The 12,654-nt window shown below is 46.4% G+C and overlaps 1 protein-coding gene across 2 annotated transcripts; it reads left to right on the forward strand.

Annotated features, from left to right (window-relative positions):
* The first annotated feature begins 2,031 nt into the window (after positions 1 to 2,031).
* On the forward strand, positions 2,032 to 12,492 carry cUnh5orf22 (chromosome Un C5orf22 homolog). Of its 2 annotated transcripts, XM_083928904.1 has the most exons (10): positions 2,032 to 2,262; positions 2,955 to 3,100; positions 4,525 to 4,674; positions 5,098 to 5,231; positions 6,656 to 6,945; positions 8,196 to 8,258; positions 9,198 to 9,319; positions 10,472 to 10,538; positions 11,646 to 11,785; positions 11,893 to 12,492. In XM_083928904.1, exons 1-10 carry the CDS (start codon positions 2,194 to 2,196, stop codon positions 12,047 to 12,049), a joined length of 1,338 nt encoding a protein of 445 aa, XP_083785030.1. In that variant the 5' UTR covers positions 2,032 to 2,193; the 3' UTR covers positions 12,050 to 12,492. The 2 variants fall into 2 exon arrangements, with proteins under 2 accessions (XP_083785030.1, XP_083785031.1); XM_083928905.1 differs by lacking the exon at positions 4,525 to 4,674.
* The last annotated feature ends 162 nt before the right edge of the window (positions 12,493 to 12,654 follow it).

A 12,654-nucleotide genomic window follows, 5' to 3' on the forward strand; every position in this document is an offset into this window, starting at 1 on the left:
AACCTTACATAGGGAATGAGTCCTGACCCCAAGTGAAGGAGTTCAAGTACCTCGGGATCATGTTCACGAGTGAGGGGACGATGGAGCGTGAGTTTGGCCGGAGAGTCTGAGCAGCGGGGGGGGGGGGGGGGGTGCTGCAGTCGCTCTACCGCACCGTTGTGACGAAAAGAGAGCTGAGGAAGACAAAGCTCTGGATCTACCAGTCAATCTTCGTTCCTACCCTCACCTATGGTCATGAAAGCTGGGTCAGGACCCAAAGAACGAGGCCGCGGGTACAAGCGGCCGAAATGTGTTTCCTCAGGAGGGGGGCTGGAGTCTCCCTTAGAGAGAGGGGGAGAAGTTCAGCATCCGTGAGGAACTCGGAGTAGAGCCGCTGCTCCTTTGCGTTGAAAGGAGCCAGTTGAGGTGGTTCAGGATCATCTGGTAAGGATGAACCCTGGGCGCCTCCCTAGGGAGGTGTTCCAGGCACGTCCAGCTGGGAGGAGGCCTCGGGGAAGACCCAGGACCAGGTGGAGAGATTAGATCTCCACACTGGCCTGGGAACGCCTCAGGATCCCCCAGTTAGAGCTGGTTAATGTGGCCCGAGAAAGGGAAGTTTGGGGTCCCCTGCTAAAGCTGCTGCCCCTGCGACCCGACCCAGGATAAGCAGGGGGACCCCGTGTTTGACAAGGGTTGTTGGGAGGGTGGGCGGGGTCCGTGTTTTTCGTTGTTTTTGGTTTTGTCTCTGTCCCCTTTTTAATTTAAAGGCAGACTGCTATGGTTTCTCCTCTGCACTTGTCTGCAAGATTCAATAAAAAAGAAGGAAAAAAGCGAACTCAAATGCTGGAGCAGTAACAAGCAGCATGAAGCTTTCGTGTATGCGCACTCAGAGCTGAAATTAAGAAGAAAGGAACCGTTCTCTCCCCCTCCTGAGAGAGCCGAGTGTTATTGCACCTCGACTCTCCAGAGGCCCCCTGCGTTCTTTCTCACTGTAACCAAATACAACCAAGAAGAGACTCATTTTTAGTATGTTCTTAAATATCCGCTAAATTAAGTGTAAACTGTAAATAATGAGTTTTGTTAATCTGTGAAAAATATGTTGCGATTGAGACTAATCAGATTTTCCTGGGACAAACAGTAGCTCAGTCCATAGGTGACTTGGCTGGGAACCGTAGGGTCGCTGGTTCAAGTCCCTGTGTGGACCATGTATGGAGCGTGGACTGGTGGCTGGAGAGGTGCCAGTTCATCTCCTGAGCACTGCTGAGGTGCTGTTGAGCAAAGCACTGAACCCCCCTCTGCTCGGGGCACCGGTCACTGGCAGCTGGCAGTTCTTGGCACCCCTTGCTCTAACATCTCTCCACTAGTTGCATGTATATAGGTCGTGTGTGTGTAAATGGGAGAGAGGGAGCATGCAGTAAAGGGCAGCAGATCAGAAGCCAACCTGGCCGCTGCAGCACTCATGACAAGCCTGTGCAAAGATCATTTTCTGTGCTGCGTAGCGTCTGCTCTCTACTTCGCTGTGTTGTTGTGGCATCTCTCCTACCACACGTCACATCCCACTGAGAGATACATGCAATCAGTAACCGGCTTCTCTCAGGATTTGAGCGGCCGTTTTTTGGACCCGCTCGACTGACTCACATGCAAATTAGGGGCGTTTCGGTGAGATAGGCCTGCCTCCTTCCGGGTATTCGACACTAGTGGAAATGCACCTAATGTCTCATGCAATGCACCACAGAGTGCCAGTTCATCTCCTGGGCACTGCCGAGAGGCTGTTGAGCAAGGCACCGAACCCCCAACTGCTCGGGGCGCCGGTCACTGGCAGCCCCCTCGCTCTGACATCTCTCCTTAATTGCATGTATTGTTTGTGTGTGTGTGTGTGTGGATTAATAATAAGAGTGAAAAAAAATCAATTTCCGGGTTGCAGGATAAATAAAGTAATTCTTCTTCTTACCAAATTAATGACCGAGCACTAGGAACTCCCCGCCTCTTGTCTCTTGTTTCTACCCGAACACAAAAACAATGCGTTTGTCACTTCCGGTTCTCATCACAGGGTGAATGCTAGCTTCAGGTAGCTCTGCTATCAAACAGTTTAGTGTCGAAACGCGACTGAACCATGTGCGGGAGAGGAAGCTATGCTAACGTGACTATAACTAGCTCAAGGCAAGTGAACGCATCACGCTAACGTTGCCTTCACGGACCGTGTTCTCTGCTATAATGACTTCCGTGCCGCTGAAGAGGTTCTACAAGGAGCTGCCGGTGTGGGTCGTGGAGGACCACCACGATGTGAGTGTGGCCACTATACTATACTATACTATACTATACTATACTAAACTATACTATACTATACTATACTAGCAACAACATGCAACTGTGAAACTGCAAGAATGATTAACCTGCACCTCGGCAGTGCCCAGGAGATGAACCGGCACCTCTCCAGCCACCAGTCCACACTCTTTGGGGACTTGCCTGGGAACCTGGAGGGTCGCTGGTTCGAGTCCCTGTGTGGACCATGAATGGAGCGTGGACTGGTGGCTGGAGAGGTGCCAGTTCATCTCCTGGGCACTGTCGAGGTGCTGTTGAGCAAGGCACCGAACCCCCAACTGCTCGGGGCGCCGGTCACCTGCAGCCCCCCTCTCTCTAACATCTCTCCATTAGTTGCATGTATATAGGTCCTGTTTGTGTGTATTTCAGGTTTCCCCATTACGGGACAAATAAAGGAATACTTCTTCTTCCATTCATGGTCCACACAGGGACTCGAACCAGCGACCCTACCTTTATTAATCCCATAAAAGGGGAAATGTCCTTATAACAGCAGCAAAGTGGAGGGAAAACACAGAAGAAGCATCAAGGCACAGAGGAGCATGTTACGACTGCACATTGAGATTGAAATTCACCTGAGCTACGAATGAAGTTGGTAACATTACACTACTGAGTCAGGTATCTTCAATTTGCTTGTTCTTCTGTACCTTTCCCAGGCTGTGGGTCATATTTATCGGGCCATCGCATCGAGACACCTCCCCATGAAGAACATAAAGATGGTTCATTTAGACTCCCACCCTGATTTGCTGATTCCTGTCAACATGTCCGCGGACACAGTCTTCGATAAGGACAAACTCTTGAGGTATGTTCGTTTCAAACCGAAGCTCTTCCTTCAGGCTGCCTCATGTGAAGCTGTGGCTTGTGCTTGTCCATGCTGAGCGTCATTCAAGATTCAAGAAGCTTTATTTATGTATCCCGAGGGAAATGATTGTGCAACAGCTTCGATACAAAGGTGGGAAAGGATCAGAGTGACAATAAGCTAACATCAAATAAATCAAACCATAACTAAATGTGACAGAGTGCAACAGACACTGTGGTTAAGCGTGGGTATAGACAATATACAACAATACGCAGCGTGCAGTTTAGCAGCATTTAGCATCTTCAACCGCTTATCCTGGGGTCGGGGTCGCGGGGGGGGTGGAGCCGATCCCAGCTGACATCGGGCGTGAGGCGGGGTCCACCCTGGACAGGACGCCAGTCTATCACAGGACACTTAGAGACGAACAGAGACAGACAACCATTCACACCTACGGGCATATTGAAATAAAATAAGTACAAACTAAATAAGAGAGGTGATGGGTGTTGTGGGAAAATGAGGCAGCTGAAATGTTAAAGACCCAGTGAGATGAAAACTAAATGTTGCCGGTTGCACCAGATTGCACATGTGCAACACGAGACTAAACTTAGATCGCCTCTGCTCTGGGCAGGTCTACATCATATTGACACTCACCGGCCACTTTATTAGGTGCACAAATAACCAAGTCCAGTTGCTTTTGACTGAAATTGCTTTGAGGATAATGACGACCTGGACGAATGAGAACATTCACAGGCTAACTGATGGTTAATCCACATACATTATGCATTTGTAATGGACCATTGAAATGATGTCTTCATGTTCAATGAATGAGTTCCTTCAGATAGGCTGCTGTTTGCAGAGCACCGTTTTAATAAACACACCTGAGCACGAAGAACCGCATTAGTTTTTAGCGATGTTCTTGACGCCGAATGTCCGGTCTAACTCTGACAGAGAAAGTGTTTTGCACATCTAATTCATATTGCTGATTTTTATAGTCATGAGGATGTAAAACAAGAGTTCTCAAATACTGAGTTAGATAATAAATGTCATAATCCATGACGTTCAGTTCAGTGTTAAGTACAAAAGTTAAATACGAGGTCCACTGTGAGGATAGACAGTCGTGCAAGATTGTATTTAATAAAATGATTCATTCTGATGTTGATTTTGGCTCAAGATGCTCAGCCCCAATCCCTGATTTCTAAAACCTGGACAAAGTGTGCGAATGTATTCCTCAAATTACCATTTTTTTTTTGGGCTGGTGAGTGAAGCCAATGTACCATCCAATCATTTAACCAGCGTTCGGCTAGTGGACGATGCTACGTGTTTCCCCTGGGTACAGAGGATGGAGAGATGGATGGAGAGATGTTCTTAAAGTCAGACTGTTACACTGTTGTTGGATTCCACCGATCACTGCATGTTGTGTCTTTCAGCGAGTTGAGTATTGAAAACTGGATCATGCCCATGGTGTACGCCGGCCATGTGTCGTGTGTGGCGTGGCTGCATCCTTACTGGGCCCAGCAGATCAGAGAGGGGGAGCACAGGATGGCTGTAGGGAGAGACTCCTCCACCACCACCATCAGGTAGGACATACACTAAACACACACATGCTCCTTTATTAAGTAGAGTGTTTCCACGTTACTTACTTTTAGGGGTGGGGATCTTTGGGGGGTCTCCCATTTTGTCACGTAAGACATGTCACCTGCTTCAACAGCCAGTCAACGCGTTGGCAAAGTCTGCTGGTCAAGTGACTTCCAGAGACAGAGGGAGAGCAAAGCAGTGAATCAGGGAAATGCATCAGCGTTTTTGCCGTGTCATCACTACTAGAAAGGCAGCTGTAGCTCAGCGACATGTGGACTGGAGCTCCAGTCGGTTGGAGCGATTGAAGTGGCAGGACCACTTTTAAATGTAGAGCCGTTGTTTCCCTTGTTCTTTCTCTTTGGTTTGTTGTTAACTCCACTCCCTCCCTCTCTCCTCTCCCCTCTGCTTCCCTCCTCTTTGCACAGGGTGACCAGCACAGACAACTACTTCCTCAGCGATGGCTTATACGTCTCCGAGAAGCAGCTGGAAAACGCTAAACCTCTCAGTTTGAACGTGGTCAAAGTCAACCCTGTTAAACCGAGTCACACTTCACTTCCAGGTGCGTGCTTTGGAGAGGAAGACGGTCTCTGGTAGAGTTAGCGACATTAGTAGTGGCGTTGCTTTGCCATCTATTCCCGTGTTCTGCTGCGTGACTAATGGCCTTGAGTGTAAACTCTGCGTCGTAAGCGTGTCTCTTAACAGGAGCCATTTTGGGCTCTTTACACAAACACACACATGGAAATGAAACGGCACGCTTCACACAGTCGTATATCTCAACATGCACCGCGCGTTACTTCTTCTACGGGGGAAAATAGAGTCGGCGGCTGCTCACCGTAGTTGGAGACCTGTTGTGGCTCAATATTGGTCAATATATAAGGCTCACCGGATTATAAGGAGCACTGTCGGCTTTTGAGACATTTGAAGGTTTTTAGGTCTTGTAGTGAGGAAAATACGGTACTAGTAATACATCTCTGTCTGTTCAAGCCCTGAAGGGTTCCTAACACAAAACCACAGTCCTCATTTTGGACATGAAACTCCATAATAATGTTTCAACAGTGTGCATAGATCTGTTAATTAATGTGAGGGGTTCTTCCACAATCTGCTGTCCACAGATTCTTAAGGGCGCACTCACACTGTCCTTCCGCACCGCGCCCCGGGCTTTAGGGTACTTGTCCCCCCTCCCTCTCCCCCCGCGCCCCAGGCCCGTTTGTACTCACACTGCCTGGGCCTCGTGCAAATGCTTCTTGATTGTCCATACGTCATCACGTCGTAACACGTCACACGCATTGATTGACGCCATCGCGGTGCGTCGCTTTGTTTCCAAATCTTTCCATAGTCCTCTGAGTTTTTGTGCGTCTTGTCGACTGTTTTTGAATCTTTTCATCGACCAAATCTGCAGTAAACACTCCACCTCCGCATCACACGAACGTGAACCTTTCACCGCCATTGTTGTTGTTGTTAAATGTCCGCGCATGGTCTCTCCTTCTATTTTCTATGTCCGAACAGGCGCACATAAAGGACATCAGAACCGCCGTAGGCCTCATGCTCGTGCTCGTACACGTGCAAACGCGCTCTACAAAAGCCCACCTATCTCGGACGGGCCGTGGACGGCCAGCTGGCCGCAGTTATGCACGGAGCGGTTGCACTCACACTGGTCAAACGCACTAGGCTTTACCCGAAAAACCTGTTTTGGCCCGGTGCGGAAGGACAGTGTGAGTGCGCCCTAATATAGTATGACAAACTTTTTTTTCCCTGTACGTAAACAAACAATCTTGACACAGATCTCTTGTTTTGTGACTGAGATACCGAGCGGAAGACCTCGCTGTTGTCATTTTTAATCACTATCACTACTATTGGCTAATATTTAATTTTCGTTTTTGAATTTGTTGATTATATTCCAGATTATAAACTCATTCATCAGCGTTTATGGACACATTTCCATCTGACACTGACTGTTTTGTGATTCTCTGTGTTACATCTCAGAGAAGCGTGAAGAGGACACGGACAGCTGCTTCGCCAAGAGAGCCCGGACAGAGTGTCCTAAAGCGGGGGAAGCCAGCTTCTCTGAGTCACTCTTCAGGTGTTCTGACTCACTGCAGCCAGCAGAGGGCAGCAGCAGGCCGAGCTCAGGCGACAGTGATGAGGAAGAAGGATCCACCAGTTATGTTGTTAAGGGGATATCTTCATTTCTAAGTGAGACAGAGCCATACATCCTGGACATTGATTTGGATTTCTTCTCCTGTAAGAATCCCTTTAAGGAACTGTACACGCAGGTACGTCCCCCTTACACGCCTCATGTTTCAGCTCTGTAGCAGCTTTTGTACAAACCCCAATTCCAATGAAGTAGGGAAAAATAGAATACAATGATTTCCAAATCCTTTTCAACCTATATGCAATAAAATACACTGCAAAGACAAGATATTTAATGTTCAAACTGATAAATGTGATCGTTTATTTTGCAAATATTCACTAAACGACTGAGCCTCTCCAAGATGCTCCTTTTATACCCAATCATGACACTCACCGGTTTCCAGTTCACCTGTGTGATTGTTGCAGGCTTCAAATTCAAAATGATCCCAAATTTAGATACCCAGACCTTGAGGAACACCATAGAATAATCCATGCTGTGATTTTGGCTCCAAAACGTTTGACATTTGGACATTTCCATAATGACATTTCTCTGTCACTGGATGGCGAGCACTTCTGTTGTGGAAAATGCTCAGAGTCCTCCTCATCGTCAGTTTACCGAGGAATGCCGACCATCCTCTGAACCTCCAGGTCTTTAGTTTGTGGTTTCATGAGGCTGTGATTATCCTAGAAGTCCCAGTTCTAGTCATTTCTGACATTGTAGGCCCTAGTATGCAAAAATATGACAAAATAACACATTTGTACCGCAGGAGAAAGACTGCATGTTTATTCCCAAACTGTCTGGATTATGATATGATGTGTGAAAGTCAGACATGTCTGTTAAGAGGAGACTTGTGGGTAGCCATAGAACCTGTTTTCATTCATATATCTTGAGGTCAGAGGTCAACGGACCCCATTGCAAATGTACATGACAAAAAGTCAGCAGGGCCCGCCGGCATGCCGGTTAAAGTCAAGGGGGTTAACTGAGAATATGGGCGGCAAGCCAAACGTCTACTGCATCACAGTGCTTTCTTTCCGGCTGTATAGTAGAAGTACAGAGATCTGTAACTTCCACTTATGTTTTGCAATTAACGGGATACATGCAATGCAGAATTTTATTACAGATATATTTAAATTGTATAAAGGCACAAGCCCAATAAGATGTTCATTTTGAAGCAACTCTATTTTGGCTTCGAAGAGTTCAACCTCCCATCAGTTGGTCGGACACCTCACCTGAGGGTGAGCTAAGACGGGACTCGACCAGGTGCAATAGAGCACACTTGTCTCAAACTATGTCTGTCTACGTAGGGAGGATCCTTCTGCATTTAAAATGCGAAACACGTTTCCTTGACTTGACCTCCCCTCCGTGTTGTCTGTGTGTCTTGTTCGTGTCAAGGAAGAGTACGCCATCCTCAAGGAGCTCTACAACTTCAGAGGACCCAGCCCTGATGCCGCTGAGGTCAGACATCACAGTCAGTCCAGCCCCAACCACCCTCCTGCTCCTTTACACTTCTCACAGGAGCGTGTACTGTATAAACCGATATTTCTCCACGCGCACCTCGCTGTGTTAAGCACGAGCTCAGTGAGTTTTAAATAACTCCAGTGTAATCTTTGAAGGAGAAATCAAATTGTTGCCTAACTTTATTTTACCCAAACACCCACTCTCACTATTGACTCTAGGAGCATATTGTTGCGTTCATTGGAGCTGTGTTTGTTTTTGTGATCTTAGGAGTCATGTGTAGAAATGATATGTAGTATATAGGGGGGAGTATGTCTCCCATTTAAGATGATCTGATACATATCCAGATACATGAGCTGTGGTAGGATTCAGGGAACAGTATATTTTAATTTAACGATTCGGTGCAGTTCCTAACATAAAGTATGCTTAATGAAGACATTCATTTTCCATAATTACGAACAACTGTTACGAACAACTGTTACGAACAACAGTTACGAACAACTGTTACAAACAACCGTTACGAACAACTGTTACGAACAACCGCTACGAACAACCGTTACACTTAACATTGGTGTCTTTGTCCTGGTGTTCTTGCTCGTGCACTTTGTAGCTGTTCTACGGACCTTACAAATGTTTCCCCTCCTTCTTAAAGAATCCAAATCTCTCCCAAACTTTACATTTTAAATTTGATGGTGCACTGTTAACTGTGTCAGCCATGTTGTTCTTCCTCACAAGCAACCATAGCAACGCTCATCACGTTAATCCCCCATCATACTTGTCGTTGTGAGTCTCCCGAGTCGAGCCTTGACCTTTTACGAGAGTGGAGCGCTCGATGTGAATCTTTACATAATCCCCTCGTGTGTGTGTGTGTGCCTGCGCGCGCGTGCGTGCGTGTGCGTGCGTGTGTGTGTGTGTGTGTGTGTGTGTGTGTGTGTTTAGGAGGAGCTTGATGAGTGTGTGGATCGTCGTGTACATCAGTTAGAAGACCTGGAAGCAGCGTTTGCGGATCTGTTAGAGGATGATGGAGAAGAGACGGTTACACGCTGGGCCGGCGTCCCTGGGTAAAGTTCCTCTGGATTCTTTTCACTGTAATACTCTAAAGAATTAAACGCCATGCTTTTTTTATGTTGTGGAACTTTTAAAGTATTCTACACATGAGGTAAAAGAGTTATTGAACCCATATTGCATATTATGGTCATCTATCACTTTAGCATTGTATCTATGTTACAGTTCTCAGTGGAACAGGCCAAGAGTTAGCATAGGACCAGTGGAACCACCAATTTGAGTGTACAAACGACTTACACTGCATTGTACTCCTCCTTCTTCTTCACCATCACATGTTTGTTTACGTCCGGTTTCGTCGATAAACGTCATCTATACACCCACTCACTCACTCACTGTGAATTCTCAGTGCAATAAACAGCTGCACTCTCACGTTTTCTGACTCTGACATTGAGTAGTCTTTGTACCAGGGAACGCGTAAAGTATGTATAAAGGGGCTACGCAGACAAGAGAACAGCTCTCCTGACACACAGAATCAACAATAGCATGACAGCACAATGTTATGCCTGGCATGGATACGATGTACAGAGATTATGTTTAGCAGGAGCACTTCTTACACTAAGCATTACAACGGCAAATAAGGGCGCACTCACACTGTCCTTCCGCACTGCGCCCCGGGCTTTAGGGTACTTGAAAAACGTTTTTGGCCCGGTGCGGAAGGACAGTGTGAGTGCGCCCTAAGACAACAAAAACATGTCACTTCTGTAGCGTTCACGTATGATTCCTAACTAACCGTGTTCTTAAATTTGTGGAGAAGAAACGGTTGTTTCTCATGTGTTCCTGAGAGGCTTTGACAGGGAGGCAGATTGTCTTAAGACATGTGGGTACATTCTGTACACGCCCTCACAGTCCAGAGAACAGGTCCAACAAGTCCAACAAAGTGAAAACAACATGTGTTGGTAGAGCGGGTGCGTGATGGGATGATTATGTAATGACTGTGTGTATGCAGTTCATTCTGTGGTCAGTGAATTGAGAACTCTGACACGTATTAATGATAATGATCACTCATGCATTCTCACTGACGAACGATGAAATGTGGCACGACTGTAGTTGTTGCATCTATGAAGTGCAGAGCCTTACATTGTGTGACCGGTGGCAGAAGGTTTCACTTGTCAGACTCAGCTAGTGTTTTATCTTCCGTGTGTTTTCAGCATGGCTTCACTCGCCCAGCTGGTTTCCAGTTTGAAGTCGAGAAATCTGTGCCCCGACTATGAGATGGTAAGAATGTTCATGCCCTTCTGTACTCTTACGATATGCACCACCACCACTACTAGTGTAGTTATACAATGTCAGGCTATCACTACACTCATAAATTACACATGTACATAGATTATGTTGGATGGTGGAGCTCTCATTTATTGTTTTCATGGATGTTTGTCTGATGCAGATTAGGGACGGGCATTTCAGGCCAAACATACTCCGATATTCACTGGGGACCGTTCGTCTCTTTTGTGTCTGTGTATCTGTCACTGTGTGTGGACACTCAGAGAGCTGCGGTTTTTGGTACTTCCGTGTTGGATCAACCAGGAAGTCGCTGTGGCGGGGGCTTGCTGCCCACATTACCCTTGGAAAAAAAGCCCAACTGAACATGCCACACACGTTTTAAAAACAAGAGAAGACGAGATGATAGCTGCGGAAACTATTCCAGTGTTTTTATCTCGTAATAACTTTTCAATAATTCTTCATTCATTGCTCGTCCCTAATGAACACCTTTTAAAGGTCACAGCATTGGTGTTGAACTAGTCAAAGTTACAGTACGAAGAAGAAGAATTACTTTATTTATCCCGCAACGGGGAAATAGAATTTTTTCACTCTTATTATTAATCATGTTACACACACACAGAGGCCCGAAATACACACGTGCACAGACAGGACCTATATACATGCAATTAAGGAGAGATGTTAGAGCGAGGGGGCTGCCAATGACCGGCGCCCCGAGCAGTTGGGGGTTCAGTGCCTTGCTCAATAGCACCTCGGCAGTGCCCAGGAGATGAACTGACACCTCTCCAGCCACCAGTCCACACTCCATACATGGTCCACACAGGGACAGTTCCCAGCCAAGTCACCTATGGACTGAGCTACCGCCGCCCAGTACCTTCTATGTAATGTGCCATTCAACCTGATCTCATAATATTAGTGATTAAAAGTGCACTGCCTTTCACAGTAAAGGTTTAAATAACTCAAATGACATGGCAGGTATCATACTGGAGCATTGTTTTAGTCAAACTGTTCTTATGGTTATCTTTTCCTCCTTTTTCTCCTTCTAATCTCCGCTCATCCTTGTTCTTTTTGTTGTCGCTGTACGCTGCTTCAAACCTCTCTCAGGTCCATCAGGCGGGGTTAACCTGCGACTCTGTTGAGCTGCCTCACCACATCAGCACTCACGAGGAGATCGACAGATACATTTCAGCTGTGTACCTGTTTCTGAAGGCTCTGCCCAAACCTACACTGGTGACTATGTCCAGGTAAGTAACACAGCCACACAGAGTTAAGGCTTCTGGTGAAATGTATAGTAGTTAAGCAAGAGAGGTTAAGTGTGTCTGTGTGTGTGTGTGTTTACGTGTGTTTTCAGGTCCAGTCTAGATGAATACTGCCCAGTAGAGCAGGTGGATTCGGTCCAGAGCAGAGTACTGGCTGTTCTGGAGACCCTGTACGGAGCACTGGACATCCACAAAGACTATGAAAACAGCAGCACAGAGACTCAGGACTGCCAACCACAGGCCTCTTAACAAACACACACACACACACACACACATACATACATACACACCTCACGTTTGAATTTCAAAGGTGTACCATTTGACGAAGGCAACTATGTGAAAACTGACATGTCAGATGCTGTTGCAACGAATGTATGTTGATGTGTTAATATTAGAAGTTCTGTTCAAAGTCTATGTTTTCTTGTAGTCAGCAAAGCCGGTGTGCAGGCTCTGCTCAGCAATGAGTGAGTATTAAAACCCATTTGAGGTTCAGATCCCCGTGTTCTAGCCGTGTTAACCTGGGTGTTCTTAATCACTTCACAAGATAAAGTAGTGGAAACAGTGCTGGGCTTACATAACAAGTGTGTGTCCACATGTTTGTGGACCTGCTTTAACCTCCTCTGAAGTTCCAACAGATGGGCGAAACCCTTAATGCTGAGTTTCATTCCTCAGCTGTCTTTAATACAGTTGCAACAGAGTGTTCAGCCCCTCTGAGGGTTTAACCTTTCCCTCCAAAATAAAAGCTCACTTATAATAATTACATGTGAGTGGTCATTAATATGTTCAGTGTACTTGTTAAACCATTTAAGGAGACTAATACAACTGTCAGAACGTGGTTTTGCAACCAACCCTCA

The sequence above is a fragment of the Echiichthys vipera genome, assembly GCF_963691815.1.
Source record: "Echiichthys vipera genome assembly, chromosome: 15".
Classification (NCBI taxonomy): Eukaryota; Metazoa; Chordata; class Actinopteri; order Perciformes; family Trachinidae; genus Echiichthys; species Echiichthys vipera.